Source organism: Eutrigla gurnardus, assembly GCF_963514095.1.
Source record: "Eutrigla gurnardus genome assembly, chromosome: 1".
Taxonomy (NCBI): domain Eukaryota; kingdom Metazoa; phylum Chordata; class Actinopteri; order Perciformes; family Triglidae; genus Eutrigla; species Eutrigla gurnardus.
In genome coordinates this window covers 32,048,547-32,064,715 of record NC_139915.1, presented here as the reverse complement: position 1 = coordinate 32,064,715, position 16,169 = coordinate 32,048,547, and the positions used below count along the sequence as shown (strand labels likewise).

The window sequence follows — 16,169 nt, the reverse complement described above, 5'->3', positions numbered from 1 at the left end:
CTTGATTTGCTGATGATAGAGTTGTTGTCTCTGGTTGTTGGTTTGTGTGGAGATCAAGAGAGAGACTGGACACCTTCACAGATTTCACTACTAGAATAGATGCTCATCACATCACTGTGGTTTGTGATTGATGCAAAATGTTATTGTTCAAATGTAGTTAGTATGTGTTTAACTGCAGCTTCCATCAGTCAGACAGGAGGTGAAGGTTCATTAGAGTGGCAGAACTCACACTGTATCATTTGTTTCAACTCTTGGGCCACTTTATTAACCATGACAACGGTTGTTGCGTTTATTTTTGGAGTTTTTCTCTACTTTTCAGAGGCCACTTTAGTGAACCTTCACCTGCTGTCTGACTGATGGAAGCTGCAGTTAAACACATACTAACTACATTTGAACAATAACATTTTCAACCCGAGCGGCTGCATCTTCCCCTCGAGTCTTGCTACAAATAATCATCTGTTCATATCTCATACGCCTTATTGTCTTTTGTATTGTAAAAATTGGAACCAATTGTATTGTACAAACCTCCAGACACGCCGTTTAACCGCAGGTCAACGCTGTGTATTCTGAAAACACAATCTTCATTTATGTCATCCTGTACGTCTTTGGCAACAGAAAACATAAAAATGCTGTTTTTGTCTCTGCACATGCATGTCTGACATTTATATTGTGCTTTGTTCTGGCAGGATTCCATCAGATTCATTACTTAAAGTAAAAACCAGGCCTATTAGCGAGCATGCTAACGGCTCGGTCATTGTAAGATGGATTAAAGGAGTTTTTTCAGCAATCAATCCTAAAGTGTTAGCTTAGCTCACAATGACAGTGTTGCTAATTTACACAATAAGGTAAAACAGGACCGGTGGGGATGTCGTTATTCGTGCAGGTATTTTGCATTTGTCGTGAATCAAAAGATTGGACAAATTGATGTTGTTATCGCAGTTCATCCTGTCGGGACCATGAATGTTTACCACATTTTATGGCAATTTATACACTCGTTGGTTGGATGCTATTAAGTAGCAAAGTCATTCATCAGCAGGGGCCACATTAGTAGTTGTCATCATTTGATTCAGCAGCAAAATTCAATGTGAATCAGCTGTGAAATACAGAAATAATTAGAGAAAAAACTTCTTGTAGTAGCCGGAGTATTATAGTACATGTGATTCTTGTGCTGAGGGGGGAGAAAAAGAGTTTTCTTTAAACAGTGGGAGTGATGAACAGCTGTGCTCAGCAGATCCTGTGATCACACAGCACTTCCTACTCCTGCATGTCGGACTAATGTGTAGGTTTGAGTGGGAAAACAAGGCATGAACCCCACGTCGCTGTGAAAACTCAAACCCAAGTGTTGATTGTTTGATCTCCTTTTTTAGTCTATCTGATAAAAACCTTCCTTTGTAGCAAGGAAACAACTTCTACTGTTGACTTTAGGTTCTTTTTTAAGGATTGCTCATTTATTTTTTTAACAAAATATAACATGTCAGATTTAGTCTTATTCTGGCATAAACATATATGCAGTCAGTTCACACTGACCAAACTGGTGGACAGCGTGGAAGTAGATGCTGCAGGATTGATCTTCAATTAACATTTTGATACCTTTTCTCCCTTTTCTGCAGGGAAACTGTCAACGATCCTGCAGCTGTCTCACCTTCACCCACTAAAGATGCTTCAGGCATCGAAGGAACTACAACAGGTGAGTGTTTGAATCTCAAAAATGCGTTTTTTTGTTGATGTATCCCTTTTAGACTTCCTGAGACACCGGGGAAGTGAAAGGGGCAAATCAGGAGCCCAGAAACATGTTTGGACGTCCCGGCTTGTCTCTTGATATTGAATATGCCCCGTCACGAAGATAACCCGGTATTATCTCATGACAATCAGATCACGGCCTCTGTGATAAATATGACAGCTGCCAGCTGTGATCGCTGTGACGGTTAACTTGAAGGTAGCACTTTTCCCTGTCGAGCTTTCTCAGCGGCTCAACCCTCCTTCCATCTGGATCTCAGACAGACGGGGAGCCTTCATCTATAAAGACGGCCGGGTTTTGGCTCCGTTTCTCCTTCGTCATCCTCCTCTTTCATCCTCCTCAAGTTCGGCGAGTCCTGAGGTTTTTCTTTTGTTTCACAATGTTACTATACTTTAGTTTCAGCTCACCTGGATCCACTCTAAATGATTGGAAACTGGTGTTAAATAATGTATCAGTCCCGATACCAATAACTTCAGATCCGGGACCAGTGTTTAATTAATATGCTGTATGTCTCGCTATGTGTAAGCAGCATTGACTTAAACATTCATTTCCAACTTCGTGAAACAACAAATGCATAATCATACATTTATTGCATTATTTATTGTTAAAATAGTAAATTCTAAAAAAAAAAAAAAAAAAAAAAAGATTCAAACGTAGCATGAATTGTAATTCATGTGTAAACCTTTTTAATGCAGCAACAAATTGTTCACAACTTGAACAGGAATTCCAGTATATAAAGTATAGAGCAGGGTTCCCCAATTAGTTTTCACTGAGGGCCAAATTATGTCCAAGTTGCCATGTCGAGGGCCAAATTGTCTGTTATTTTCTTCATTGGACCACTAAACATTGTTTTATGTGCAAATGTTATTATTGTTGCTGCTATTATTTGAAGTATTATGATTGTAATGATTAGTACTACCAGTGGTAGTTGGTTGTAGTAGCAGATAGTAGTAGTAGTCATAGCCTGTGTTGAGGGACAGATAAAAATGTACACTTGAAAGAAAATAAGTCCAATATCAACAATTTATTTATTTGAATGCCCCTGGAGAATATTTTGATCAACAACAAAAAACAACAGCACTACAGCAAGTGGTGCACAAGAGGAAAACAATACTGTTTAATAGTGGAGTTAATGATTTTTGTTTGCAGCGTCTTGCTGTTGTCTTGTAATTTGCAGACGGTCCCTGCACACTCGCCCGGCTGCACATAGAGATCAATGTTCTCCGTCCAGACCGGAGGACGGCTTATTTATGTAAAAAATCTGGGTTTTGGTCCTTGTAGCTCGTAGTCTATGATATTACGGTGGGAAAGAGGCATCTTTTGTGTTTGAAAGCGTTTCTCTTCAGATTTATTGATCCCGCATCTGTGAATATATTTTCAACTTTACCGACTCTTTATTTCACCTTATGGCAGGTTATTAGTTAGTCACTAGGTCCGCACGGGCCGGACACTTTGCTCTTGCGGGCCGGATTTGGCCCGCGGGCCGCTAATTGGAGATGGCTGTCATATATGAACGTAATTGTCAACACATACATACGGACATTTCTTAATTTTTCAACTTTTAAATATCTCTATCTGCCTCTTATGTATGTTTGGTCATTTCTAGCCTGCTATATTATCAGTTTTGCTTGTGTGTGTATTTTGGGGTGACTGTTTTATTATTTGGTTTTTATCGCAAACAACAACAACAAATAACCATTTAAAGTAACTAAATGTCAGAAGCACAACACAAATAAACAGTCTCATCCGGAAAAAAACATATATTCGAGAGGGAACAGGAGGAAGCAAAAAGCTTATTTAGTCCCGCCCCTTCCTCACAAAATCACATCATATGCAATAAAAATTAAAATATTGTCATTCAATAGCCTCAGTTTATTGTTGACTGTTGGCATCCAAGATGATGTCCGCTAATATAAAACATGTGTAGCACCTTTAACCCTGATTAATGGATACTCACATCCCTAGGTTCGGTAGGAGTTGGGTAAATGACTCAAAAAAGGAGTGGTTTTAACAAGTGATATTTTAATATCGATGAGAAATAAAATAATAAACATAAACAACTTGGTTGTTCCCTTTTTCAAAATAATAAGGCGCCAGAAAAAAAGAAAAGAAAATAAAAGAGTCCTGGGACACTGAGCTCTCCTGCTCAGCGTTCTTGTGTGTTCCGTTGAGGGGGATCCAATGTGAGTTCTGAGTGTCAATGTCAATTGAGTTTCCTTGTCTTCAGTTTCTTTTATTACTACTACCCGGGTAGGTGAGAAGTGTGTGTGTATATCTTATCTGCTCTCAATGTGTGAGATTCAGATGATCCGGAGTCGTTGAGGTAGGTAGGTTCTGCAGCTGGCCACACTGCTTCTCCAACTTTCTCTCTCGCTCTCAGAATCGCTGGGCTGGGCTCGCCATCTCGTTCGTCTCGTCCTCAGAATCGTTGGGCTGGGCTCGCCATCTTGTTCGTCTCTTTCTCTCTGTGGCTGTGTTCGAAATGCCGTACTAACGTACTGCCTACTACATACTCAACGTGTATGTACTGCATACTGCCTACTAAATGAACGCTTGAGTATGCTGTTACCCTCAGACTGTTCACACCGAAGTATACACATCTCATACTACATTTTTTTGTTTTTTTTAACTTTATTGACATCTCGTCCTCATCTTCTCTCACGTAACCGAATCGATTACGTTAGCGGTTCTAGCTCCCGTTTTATATTAATTACTTATCAAAATATAAAGCATGATTATTATTACAGTTAATTTAATATTTCTAAATATTTTAAAGTCAAATTACAACTGTCAAATGTTTTCTACAGTTTATTATATATGCGCGCTCTCACGCTTTCCCTCTTTCTTCCTCTTACCTGAGTAGCTGCCTTCACTCGCCATCGATCACGACTATTAAGCAGCTTTTATCGATCATTAATCGTCCGTTCATAGATCGTATTATACCTCTGACCACGGAACACCAGCACCTTCACCGTGGATACGACGGAGGCAATCGGCCCGTCGGAGGAGCTACATTATTCACATGTACGGGATTTCCCTCTGAAGTAAGTAATATGACTTATCTGGTTTAAATACGTTCCTTTATTATTTGATTATCAATAGATGTGCATATGCATGCATAAACAAATGTAGGCTACATGTAGGCTAATATAAGTGGTTTTAATAATATCATGCATGAGTTTGGTGTGATAAAAATAAACAAGTACAAACAAGTGGGATATTAGTGAATAATTTATTAGACAAATAATCCATGTTATATATACAGGTTGCAATACGTGTATGATAAGAAGGAATAAGTAGTTTATCAACAAATGAATAGGAAAACATTCTGAATAAATGTAATATCTGATGTTTTCTGTTACTGGTTGGTGCAGACGGCCGTACTGCAGGTCAATCCTCATGTTCCCCCGCTGGGACTCTACTTCGGGAAGGGGATTTAAGGAAGGACTTCTGTCTTTCAAGGCGTTCCATGGAGAACCTCGTCCACTGCTTACTAACAGAACAGATGGGTTCCATGTCCATAGTTCCACGGTGGTGATGGGGGTGACAGCGACGAAGTCAACGAGCCACTCCAGCAGTCCTGGGACATCCTCAGAGGCTCGTAGCTGCAGTGTCTGCTCCAAATGTCCAGATCCCTGTGTTGTAGGAACATGATTATTGTTGAGGTTTTATTTGTGTTTATCAGTAGTGCAGTTTATAAGTAATACCACATAGTAGAAGTTGTTACAGACAAATGTTTCCTGTTAAATGTTTTACGATTATTAGGTTGTGTACAAATCTAAATAATAAATATCTGAATATATATGATTGTTGACTCATGTTTTCGGCCTGCAGGTCTATTTCCCTCCTGCTCTGGAGGAGAGACCCTGCTGCAGTGGTTGGCATCATGGCTGAGGAGATGGGGTGTAGTGGGGTAATAGCAGGTCTTTGCTCCATCACCTCATCCATGACCATAAACACTTCCAGCGTGCAGCAGTGACCTCTCCTCCCTCAGTGCTGACATCTTCAGTTCATACAAACAACACTTCTCATAATCATTGTTTAGATCAACTATTCACCACTAGTCATATATTAGAATATATACTGTAATACTGTTCCACATGGGATAAACTTAATGGACTCTGATGTTTTAACACATTGTAGATATTATCCAGCACTGACTTTGCCTGGTTATTAATAAGAAAGACAACTTCATCTGGTTTCTCAGGAGAGCAGGACATCTCCCATCTATATACGCTGGTGTTCAACCTTATATCATTGAGAAGCTAAATATGCACCAGTAGTAGTTAAGCCCTGCATATGAGAATTATAACATTTAAACCACATTTTCTTAGGTGAAGCCTCTCAGAGCAGCATCCCTCTTGCCGGTGAACTTCTCCTCCTCGTTCCCTCCACTGAATGAGGCGCCCGGTGTTTTCATCCGTCCCTTTAACGGACAACGGTGCACCGCGTTATTAACCACCGTTAGTAAATATATTATCACGTTTTCACATAAGCACCATCTTCTTAGATAACGTCGGTAAAAACGGCACATTTGCTGCTTCGCTTACGCTCGCTAGCCTCTATGGTAAATTAGCGTCAGTAGGCTAGCCGGCTGCCAGGACCTTCGATTCGTAACGTTAACGTACAATGCCAACAACAATAAAGTAACGTTCATTATCAATACGATTTAAAAGTCAGCTGGAAACATAAAAATCGTGTTACAGTATACTTACATGTGTACGCGGTTTGTGTCGGGCTGTCGCCAGAATCACCGCAGTCGTCCGCCATTATCCAAAACTTTTCAGAAGTCAGACGAGCCGCAATGCATTTTGGGGAAGTTGAGTAGATTTAGCAAGGTCCGCTGTATACTCAGAAATTCTTGCCAATGCAGTATACATCCGGGCATTTCTCGCGTACACAAATCCACATACTATTGTATCTGAACGCACTACGTACTCAAATTTACGTCACGATTGAGTACGAGTAGGACGTTAGTATGGCATTTCGAACACAGCCTGTTTCTCAGTTGAGACTAGCAAAGAAAAAAAAACAACCTACACAGAAAGTGCATAGGTATAAGAAACTTCATCTGATTCTGTCTCTATTGCTTATGAGATCTCATTGTTTTCTAGGTTCACCAAAATTTAGGAAATACATTAGAACACATTAAATTAATTATTATGACTCAAAACAATTAGTTTTGACCATAAATGAAATCAATTATTCATGAATTATCATGTTAACAATTATTTTTAACAGACACAGTTTATGCATCTTTTTAAACCTCTATTTATCCTTTATCATCAGTTTTTAACTATTTTAATTCACCTTTTTAATATTTAACTCTTGAACATAAAATTACAGTTTTTATACACAAAAGTGCATTTTCCTTCATCAATAAATGAAATATATGGTGCTGTTACCATTTGCAGTGGCTAATAACACAAATAAACAGTTCGAATGGCATAAAAAATTATTAAACTGCATCTTCTCAATGTAAACCGCATGGAAAATGAGCCTTAGCTTAGCGATTAGCATGGCGACTAGCATTACTAAGCATAAAACAGTGGACAAAATAGCATGCCAACCTAGCAGTTAGCATGTCGCGGTTGCTAGTAGCTTTAGCATTTCAAGCTAGCGATCTTTTTACAAACGATAAACTACGGTAGAAATTGCACAAAAGTAACAACAAAAAATATTGGAAGGCATCATATGGCACATTTTAAGCAACATAGACCAACAATCCCAAGTTAATAGCACAATAAATGTATTTTTTCCCGTCTGAACGGCTACCGAACTAGAAGCTAACTGTGTGCTAACTCACCGGAGTCTCATGCATTTTACTTCACTAAGGGGGTTTTTCCTCGTCGGCTCACGGCTTATCGGGTCTGCCTGCGGACGTCTCTGCCGTTATCCGCAGCTTTCTGCTACTCTTTGCGTCGTGTTTTCTTTGTTTTAGCTACCGACTCCCTCGGTCTGGTCTGCTCTGCTCTGCTGCTGTCTGGCTTATGCCTTGAGAGAAAATGGCGTCTGCTCTCAGGTGCAGACTTCACGCGATACCTGACCTAGGTTCACGCCGGATACAAACACTAGCAGGGGAATACTGCCATCTACTGGGGGTTTAGTAGAACTGTCTAAATGACAAATATAGGTTTAGTTACCTTTTTCTTCATGCTGGTTACACATGTATTATATAATAGCCAAACCTGTTGTATATTAAGACTTACTCATTTGTATGCATTTTACTTTTTCTTTATGTACTTTCAGATGACAAGAATGAATGCGAGAAGTATGATTGAGGAGTTAAGGTACTGCCATGTTTATATTGACCTTTGAACTCATGACTCTATTGGTCTTTGAAAAAGCCAAAAATGTAAACCTTGGTGGCTTTTTAAATTTCAAAATGCCAAATACCATAGAAGCATATCACACTCTTAGATATTACATTTACATTTAGGTCATTTAGCAGACGCTTTTGTCCAAAGCGACTTACAATAAGTAAGATAATAAGTAAGAATAAGATATGCTGGAATACACATTTAGCAGATAACAGCCAACAGTTTCATTTTTTAGTTTGACTACCTTATAAAATTCACCTTCACATGGTATAAAACTAAAAGTTCACACAATCTGTCAGTAGCAGTTTGATACAGAAATAATTTATTATTTATTATTTACATTTTTTAAAAAACATATTAATTAACAGGGTGGATGGTGTTAGGCAGAACGTCCTGCCTCCACAGACTCCACAGGAACACTATCCAAGTCTAAAAGAGGCAGAACATCACGTGGGACCAGATACTGGGCCATGTTGGGGAGTCCGGACACCACACAGCAGCTCAGAGCACTGCGGCCGATCCCCATGTCAGAGACCTCCGACCACTCGCCAGTGGTCACGTTGTAGCACTCCACGTTGGTGGAGGTGGTGATGCCGTTGAAGCCCCCGGCAACGAAGATCCGGTCATCGATGACTTCGATGCCGAAGTTGCTGCGAGGGGTCAACATGTGGGACACTTGGTTCCAGGTGTTGCTCCGAGGGTCGTAGACCTCCGCGCTGCGGAGACGGCTGGCGCCATCAAAGCCGCCGACCTTTGGGAGGAAGAGGAAATGAAAAGGTCAAACGGAGATTGAACCAGTTTCTCTGAATCTCTATGTGAGGGTCAGCAGTGTTTCCTGGACTTACAGCATAGAGGCGGTCTGCATACGTAATGATGCCAATCCCACTGCGGGCGCAGGTCATGACGCCGATGGTCGTCCACTGGTCGGTCTCTGGGTTGTAACACTCAGCCGTCTGCAGGCACTCGTTCCCATTGAAACCACCACAAACGTAAACCTGGGAACAACAGGAAAGGACTTTAATAGGATTTAACAATGAAATGGTTTAAGAATTAACACTTTTCTTGGCTTCTACTGGTAATAAATCATCTGAAATATCGCTACACAACTGTGAGATAATGTGAGAATTATGAGACCCACCTTGTTGTGGAGCGTCGTGGAGCTGGCGTCACTTCTAACCTCCTGCATGGATGGAATGAGACTCCACTGGTTTGTCTCGGGGTTATAGCGCTCTGCAGTGGAGAGTCGGTGATGCCCGTCGTACCCTCCCATGGCATAGATGCACCCGTTGAGTGTAGTGACGCTCACGTAGCAGCGGTGGAAAAACATGGGCGACACCTCATGCCAGGTTTTTGAGCCGAGGTCGAACCTGCACACGCTGTTGAAGTACTGCAACCTGTCGAAGCCCCCAACGCAGTAGACACTCCCATTGAGGAAGGCGGTGCCATGGTAGGCACGAGGACGCTCCAGATGCTGGGTCAAGCTGATCCAGTCGTTGGTGTGGACGTTGTAGGCCTCGATGCCGGCAGTCGGATCGCCGCCACTCCAGCCTCCGATGGCCAGCAGGACGGCGTTTGGAAGGCGAGGACGGGCGAGATGGTGGTAGACATCAGGCTGGTTTTGCACGACTTCTATGGCTTCCCTGACCATGCGCTGGCAGTCTGCGTTGTTATTCACCAGCTTATTAGTCATCACACTGATCCTCATGTACTCTGTACCCATGGAGGCCAGCCGCACCTGCAGAGAAAACAGGACAGAATGTTTGGATAGAAGTTCATGGACGGCAGTACTTTAGGCTGGTCCTTGACTCTAGAGGTGGCCCTACAGACTACTGTTCAGTCAGGATGAAACCACGGAGAAGAAATCATGTGACAGGAAGTCATCCTACCTTAGATAAGAGCACAGCGATGTGGTCTCTCCTTTCCTGCAGTGAGTGGGCGATCCAGCGGAGGACGGCCTTATACACAGTCCTCTCGTCTCTCACTCTGAGGTCGTCTCGGTTCAGGATGGCGCTGAGTTGCTGCACAGAGAGCTGCCGGAACTCTTCAGAGGAAACCAGCTCCTCAAAGTGGTCGACGATGAAGCTGTAGGCCTGGCGGTGCAGTTCGGGGCAGAAGCAGACGGTGGTGAACTGGAAGATGCCGATGCAGTTCTCTGGGCAGAGCTGGCTCTCCAGGAAGTCGCAGCACTTTTTCACAACGCCCATCACATTAAAGTGATCGGCTGCTAGAAGCAGCTCCTGAACGTTGTCCTCCGTCACTGAAACAGAGCCGGTGTATGCAAAGTCAATGAGGAGCTGCATCATGTCAGGAGTCAGGCCGGGGATGTTGAAGACCTTCTTGTCTGGAGAAGACCAGCGTTGGAAGAGAGCTCTGTGGGTCAGGATGAAAACACAAAGAAGAGGATGAGAAACTGACGTCAGCTGTTCCTTCTTTGCTTCACACTAATAACTAGGATAAGAATATAGTGGGGCGCTTTTCAAAACAGCAGCAGAGTGTAATATGACTGATATGAAGGCTCCTCCCAGTTTACTTTAAACCACATCACTGACAAACCCAACACGCTGAATGACACACATGAAACCTGTTGAATAAATGACATCTGGAATGGAAATAGTGAATTATATGCATTTTGTAACAGATGTGTTACTTTTCTGAATGCACTACATTCTAAAATCTGCTTTAAAGTACAGTAGTATGGAACTGAGAGACCAGCAGCTCAAATTCTACTTCACATTTTTAAAAAACAACAAAACAATAACACGTTTGGCAAACATCATAAATCCAACTTGAGCTGAGTCTACAACCGATGTACAAACTTCACATGTTGGAAGTCAATATGAGATGAATGGAAACAAGAAACCTCATTTGAGATGATATATCCAGTCAAGTCATTATAATTATAAAAACTATAGACAGACAGGGAAACTACACCACTGGTTGAATTCTGAATGATCCTTTCAAATATGTTACAGATATTCTCGTAGCCGTCTATCAGGTGTTTAATGTCCTCTTGTTTTGTTTTAAATCACAGATGCTCTATGAGCTGGTTACGTGTTGTGGCTGTTCTCTCAGACTTCACATCGCTAATCAATCAATTTGCTGTTACTTTCTGCTCATTTGAAGGATATAAATTCAAAAGTTTCCCCCCTAATATCAGATAATGTACTCACTCGAAGTAGAGGCTGCATCCACAGAGGAAGATCTTGTGGATTTTAAATTCCACGTCTTCAACAGTGATGACTGCGTCGCAAAACGTTCCCTCCAGACGTAAATCATTGAACCCTGAGGCAGGAAACAGGAAAGAAGAGTGGCGTTGATTGGCCATCTTGATTTGCTGATGATAGAGTTGTTGTCTCTGGTTGTTGGCTTGTGTGGAGATCAAGAGAGAGACTGGACACCTTCACAGACTTCACTACTAGAATAGATGCTCATCACATCACTGTGTTTTGTGATTGATGCAGAATGTTATTGTTCAAATGTAGTTAGTATGTGTTTAACTGCAGCTTCCATCAGTGAGACAGGAGGTGAAGGTTCACTAAAGTGGCAGAACTCACACTGAATCATTTGTTTCAACTCTTGGGCCACTTTATTAACCATGACAACGGTTGTTGCGTTTATTTTTGGAGTTTTTCTCTACTTTTCAGAGGCCACTTTAATGAACCTTCACCTCCTGTCTGACTGATGGAAGCTGCAGTTAAACACATACTAACTACATTTGAACAATAACATTTTCAACCCGAGCGGCTGCATCTTCCCCTCGAGTCTTGCTACAAATAATCATCTGTTCATATCTCATACGCCTTATTGTCTTTTGTATTGTAAAAATTTGCTTTGCATTTAGATGGATCAAACCTCCAGACACGCCGTTTAACCGCAGGTCAACGCTGTGTATTCTGAAAACACAATATTCATTTATGTCATCCTGTACGTCTTTGGCAACAGAAAACATAAAAATGCTGTTTTTGTCTCTGCACATGCACGTCTGACATTTATATTGTGCTTTGTTCTGGCAGGATTCCATCAGATTCATTACTTAAAGTAAAAACCAGGCCTATTAGCGAGCATGCTAACGGCTCGGTCATTGTAAGATGGATTAAAGGAGTTTTTTCAGCAATCAATCCTAAAGTGTTAGCTTAGCTCACAATGACAGTGTTGCTAATTTACACAATAAGGTAAAACAGGACCGGTGGGGATGTTGTTATTAGTGCAGGTATTTTGCATTTGTCGTGAATCAAAAGATTGGACAAGTTGAAGTTATCGCAGTTCATCCTGTCGGGACCATGAATGTTTACCACATTTTATGGCAATTTATCCACTCGTTGGTTGGATGCTATTAAGTAGCAAAGTCATTCATCAGCAGGGGCCACATTAGTAGTTGTCATCATTTGATTCAGCAGCAAAATTCAATGTGAATCAGCTGTGAAATACAGAAATAATTAGAGAAAAAACTTCTTGTAGTAGCCGGAGTATTACAGTACATGTGATTCTTGTGCTGAAGGGGGAGAAAAAGAGTTTCTTTAAACAGTGGGAGTGATGAACAGCTGTGCTCAGCAGATCCTGTGATCACACAGCACTTCCTACTCCTGCATGTCGGACTAATGTGTAGGTTTGAGTGGGAAAACAAGGCATGAACCCCACGTCGCTGTGAAAACTCAAACCCAAGTGTTGATTGTTTGATCTCCTTTTTTTAGTCTATCTGATAAAAACCTGCCTTTGTAGCAAGGAAACAACTCTTACTGTTGCTTTTAGGTTCTTTTGGCATAAACATAGATGCAGTCAGTTCACACTGACCAAACACTGTTGAAGTAGATGCTGCAGGATTGATCTTCAATTAACATTTTGATACCTTTTCTCTCTTTTCTGCAGGGAAACTGTCAACGATCCTGCAGCTGTCTCACCTTCACCCACTAAAGATGCTTCAGGCATCTAAGGAACTACAACAGGTGAGTGTTTGAATCTCAAAAATGTGCTTTTTGTTGATGTATCCCTTTTAGACTTCCTGAGACGCCGGGGAAGTGAAAGGGGCAAATCAGGAGCCCAGAAACATGTTTGGACGTCCCGGCTTGTCTCTTGATATTGAATATGCCCCGTCACGAAGATAACCCGGTATTATCTCATGACAATCAGATCACGGCCTCTGTGATAAATATGACAGCTGCCAGCTGTGATCGCTGTGACGGTTAACTTGAAGGTAGCACTTTTCCCTGTCGAGCTTTCTCAGCGGCTCAACCCTCCTTCCATCTGGATCTCAGACAGACGGGGAGCCTTCATCTATAAAGACGGCCGGGTTTTGGCTCCGTTTCTCCTTCGTCATCCTCCTCCTCAAGTTCGGTGAGTCCTGAGGTTTTTCTTTTGTTTCACAATGTTACTATACTTTAGTTTCAGCTCACCTGGATCCACTCTAAATGATTGGAAACTGGTGTTAAATAACGTATCAGTCCCGATACCAATAACTTCAGATCCGGGACCAGTGTTTAATTAATAAGCTGGATGTCTCGCTATGTGTAAGCAGCATTGACTTAAACATTCATTTCCAACTTCGTGAAACAACAAATGCATCAATCATACATTTATTGCATTATTTATTGTTAAAATAGTAAATTCTAAAAAAAAAAAAAAGAAAGATTCAAACGTAGCATGAATTGTAATTCATGTGTAAACCTTTTTAATGCAGCAACAAATTGTTCACAACTTGAACAGGAATTCCAGTATATAAAGTATAGAGCAGGGTTCCCCAATTAGTTTTCACTGAGGGCCAAATTATGTCCAGGTTGCCAAGTCGAGGGCCAAATTGTCTGTTATTTTTTTCATTGGACCACTAAACATTGTTTTATGTGCAAATGTTATTATTGTTGCTGCTATTATTTGAAGTATTATGATTGTAATGATTAGTACTACCAGTGGTAGTTGGTTGTAGTAGCAGATAGTAGTAGTAGTCATAGCCTGTGTTGAGGGACAGATAAAAAATGTACACTTGAAAGAAAATAAGTCCAATATCAACAATTTATTTATTTTAATGCCCCTGGAGAATATTTTGATCAACAACAAAAAACAACTACAGCAAGTGGTGCACAAGAGGAAAACAATACTGTTTAATAGTGGAGTTAATGATTTTTGTTTGCAGCGTCTTGCTGTTGTCTTGTAATTTGCAGACGGTCCCTGCACACTCGCCCGGCTGCACATAGAGATCAATGTTCTCCGTCCAGACCGGAGGACAGCTTATTTATGTAAAAAATCTGGGTTTTGGTCCTTGTAGCTCGTAGTCTATGATATTACGGTGGGAAAGAGGCATCTTTTGTGTTTGAAAGCGTTTCTCTTCAGATTTATTGATCCCGCATCTGTGAATATATTTTCAACTTTACCGACTCTTTATTTCACCTTATGGCAGGTTATTAGTTAGTCACTGGGTCTGCACGGGCCGGACACTTTGCTCTTGCGGGCCGGATTTGGCCCGCGGGCCGCTAATTGGAGATGGCTGTCATATATGAACGTAATTGTCAACACATACATACGGACATTTCTTAATTTTTCAACTTTTAAATATCTCTATCTGCCTCTTATGTATGTTTGGTCATTTCTAGCCTGCTATATTATCAGTTTTGCTTGTGTGTGTATTTTGGGGTGACTGTTTTATTATTTGGTTTTTATCGCAAACAACAACAACAAATAACCATTTAAAGTAACTAAATGTCAGAAGCACAACACAAATAAACAGTCTCAGCCGGAAAAAAACAATATATTCGAGAGGGAACAGGAGGAAGCAAAAAGCTTATTTAGTCCCGCCCCTTCCTCACAAAATCATATCATATGCAATAAAAATTAAAATATTGTCATTCAATAGCCTCAGTTTATTGTTGACTGTTGGCATCCAAGATGATGTCCACTAATATAAAACATGTGTAGCACCTTTAATCCTGATTAATGGATACTCACATCCCTAGGTTCGGTAGGAGTTGGGTAAATGACTCAAAAAGAGGAGTGGTTTTAACAGGTGATATTTTAATATCGATGAGAAATAAAATAATAAACAAACAACTTGGTTGTTCCCTTTTTCAAAATAATAAGGCGCCAGAAAATAAAAATAGAAAAGAAAAGAGTCCTGGGACACTGAGCCCTCCTGCTCAGCGTTCTTGTGTGTTCCGTTGAGGGGGATCCAATGTGTGTTCTGAGTGTAAATGTCAATTGAGTTTCCTTGTCTTCAGTTTCTTTTATTACTACTACCCGGGTAGGTGAGAAGTGTGTGTGTATATCTTATCTGCTCTCAATGTGTGAGATTCAGATGATCCGGAGTCGTTGAGGTAGGTAGGTTCTGCAGCTGGCCACACTGCTTCTCCAACTTTCTCTCTCGCTCTCAGAATCGCTGGGCTGGGCTCGCCATCTCGTTCGTCTCGTCCTCAGAATCGTTGGGCTGGGCTCGCCATCTTGTTCGTCTCTTTCTCTCTGTGGCTGTGTTCGAAATGCCGTACTAACGTACTGCCTACTACATACTCAACGTGTATGTACTGCATACTGCCTACTAAATGAACGCTTGAGTATGCTGTTACCCTCAGACTGTTCACACCGAAGTATACACATCTCATACTACATTTTTTTGTTTTTTTTTAACTTTATTGACATCTCGTCCTCATCTTCTCTCACGTAACCGAATCGATTACGTTAGCGGTTCTAGCTCCCGTTTTATATTAATTACTTATCAAAATATAAAGCATGATTATTATTACAGTTAATTTAATATTTCTAAATATTTTAAAGTCAAATTACAACTGTCAAATGTTTTCTACAGTTTATTATATATGCGCGCTCTCACGCTTTCCCTCTTTCTTCCTCTTACCTGAGTAGCTGCCTTCACTCGCCATCGATCACGACTATTAAGCAGCTTTTATCGATCATTAATCGTCCGTTCATAGATCGTATTATACCTCTGACCACGGAACACCAGCACCTTCACCGTGGATACGACGGAGGCAATCGGCCCGTCGGAGGAGCTACATTATTCACATGTACGGGATTTCCCTCTGAAGTAAGTAATATGACTTATCTGGTTTAAATACGTTCCTTTATTATTTGATTATCAATAGATGTGCATATGCATGCATAAACAAATGTAGGCT

The 16,169-nt window shown here is 41.0% G+C and overlaps 1 protein-coding gene across 1 annotated transcript; it reads right to left on the bottom strand.

Moving 5' to 3' along the window:
- Positions 1–8,437: 8,437 nt before the first annotated feature.
- Positions 8,438–11,383, bottom strand: LOC311010604 (kelch-like protein 10; the record flags this gene model as incomplete). Its single annotated transcript, XM_084005159.1, has 5 exons — positions 8,438–8,809; positions 8,904–9,053; positions 9,197–9,793; positions 9,945–10,428; positions 11,229–11,383. The coding sequence occupies 5 exons, from the start codon at positions 11,381–11,383 to the stop codon at positions 8,438–8,440; spliced, it is 1,758 nt and encodes a 585-aa protein (XP_083861285.1).
- Between the last annotated feature and the right edge of the window lie 4,786 nt (positions 11,384–16,169).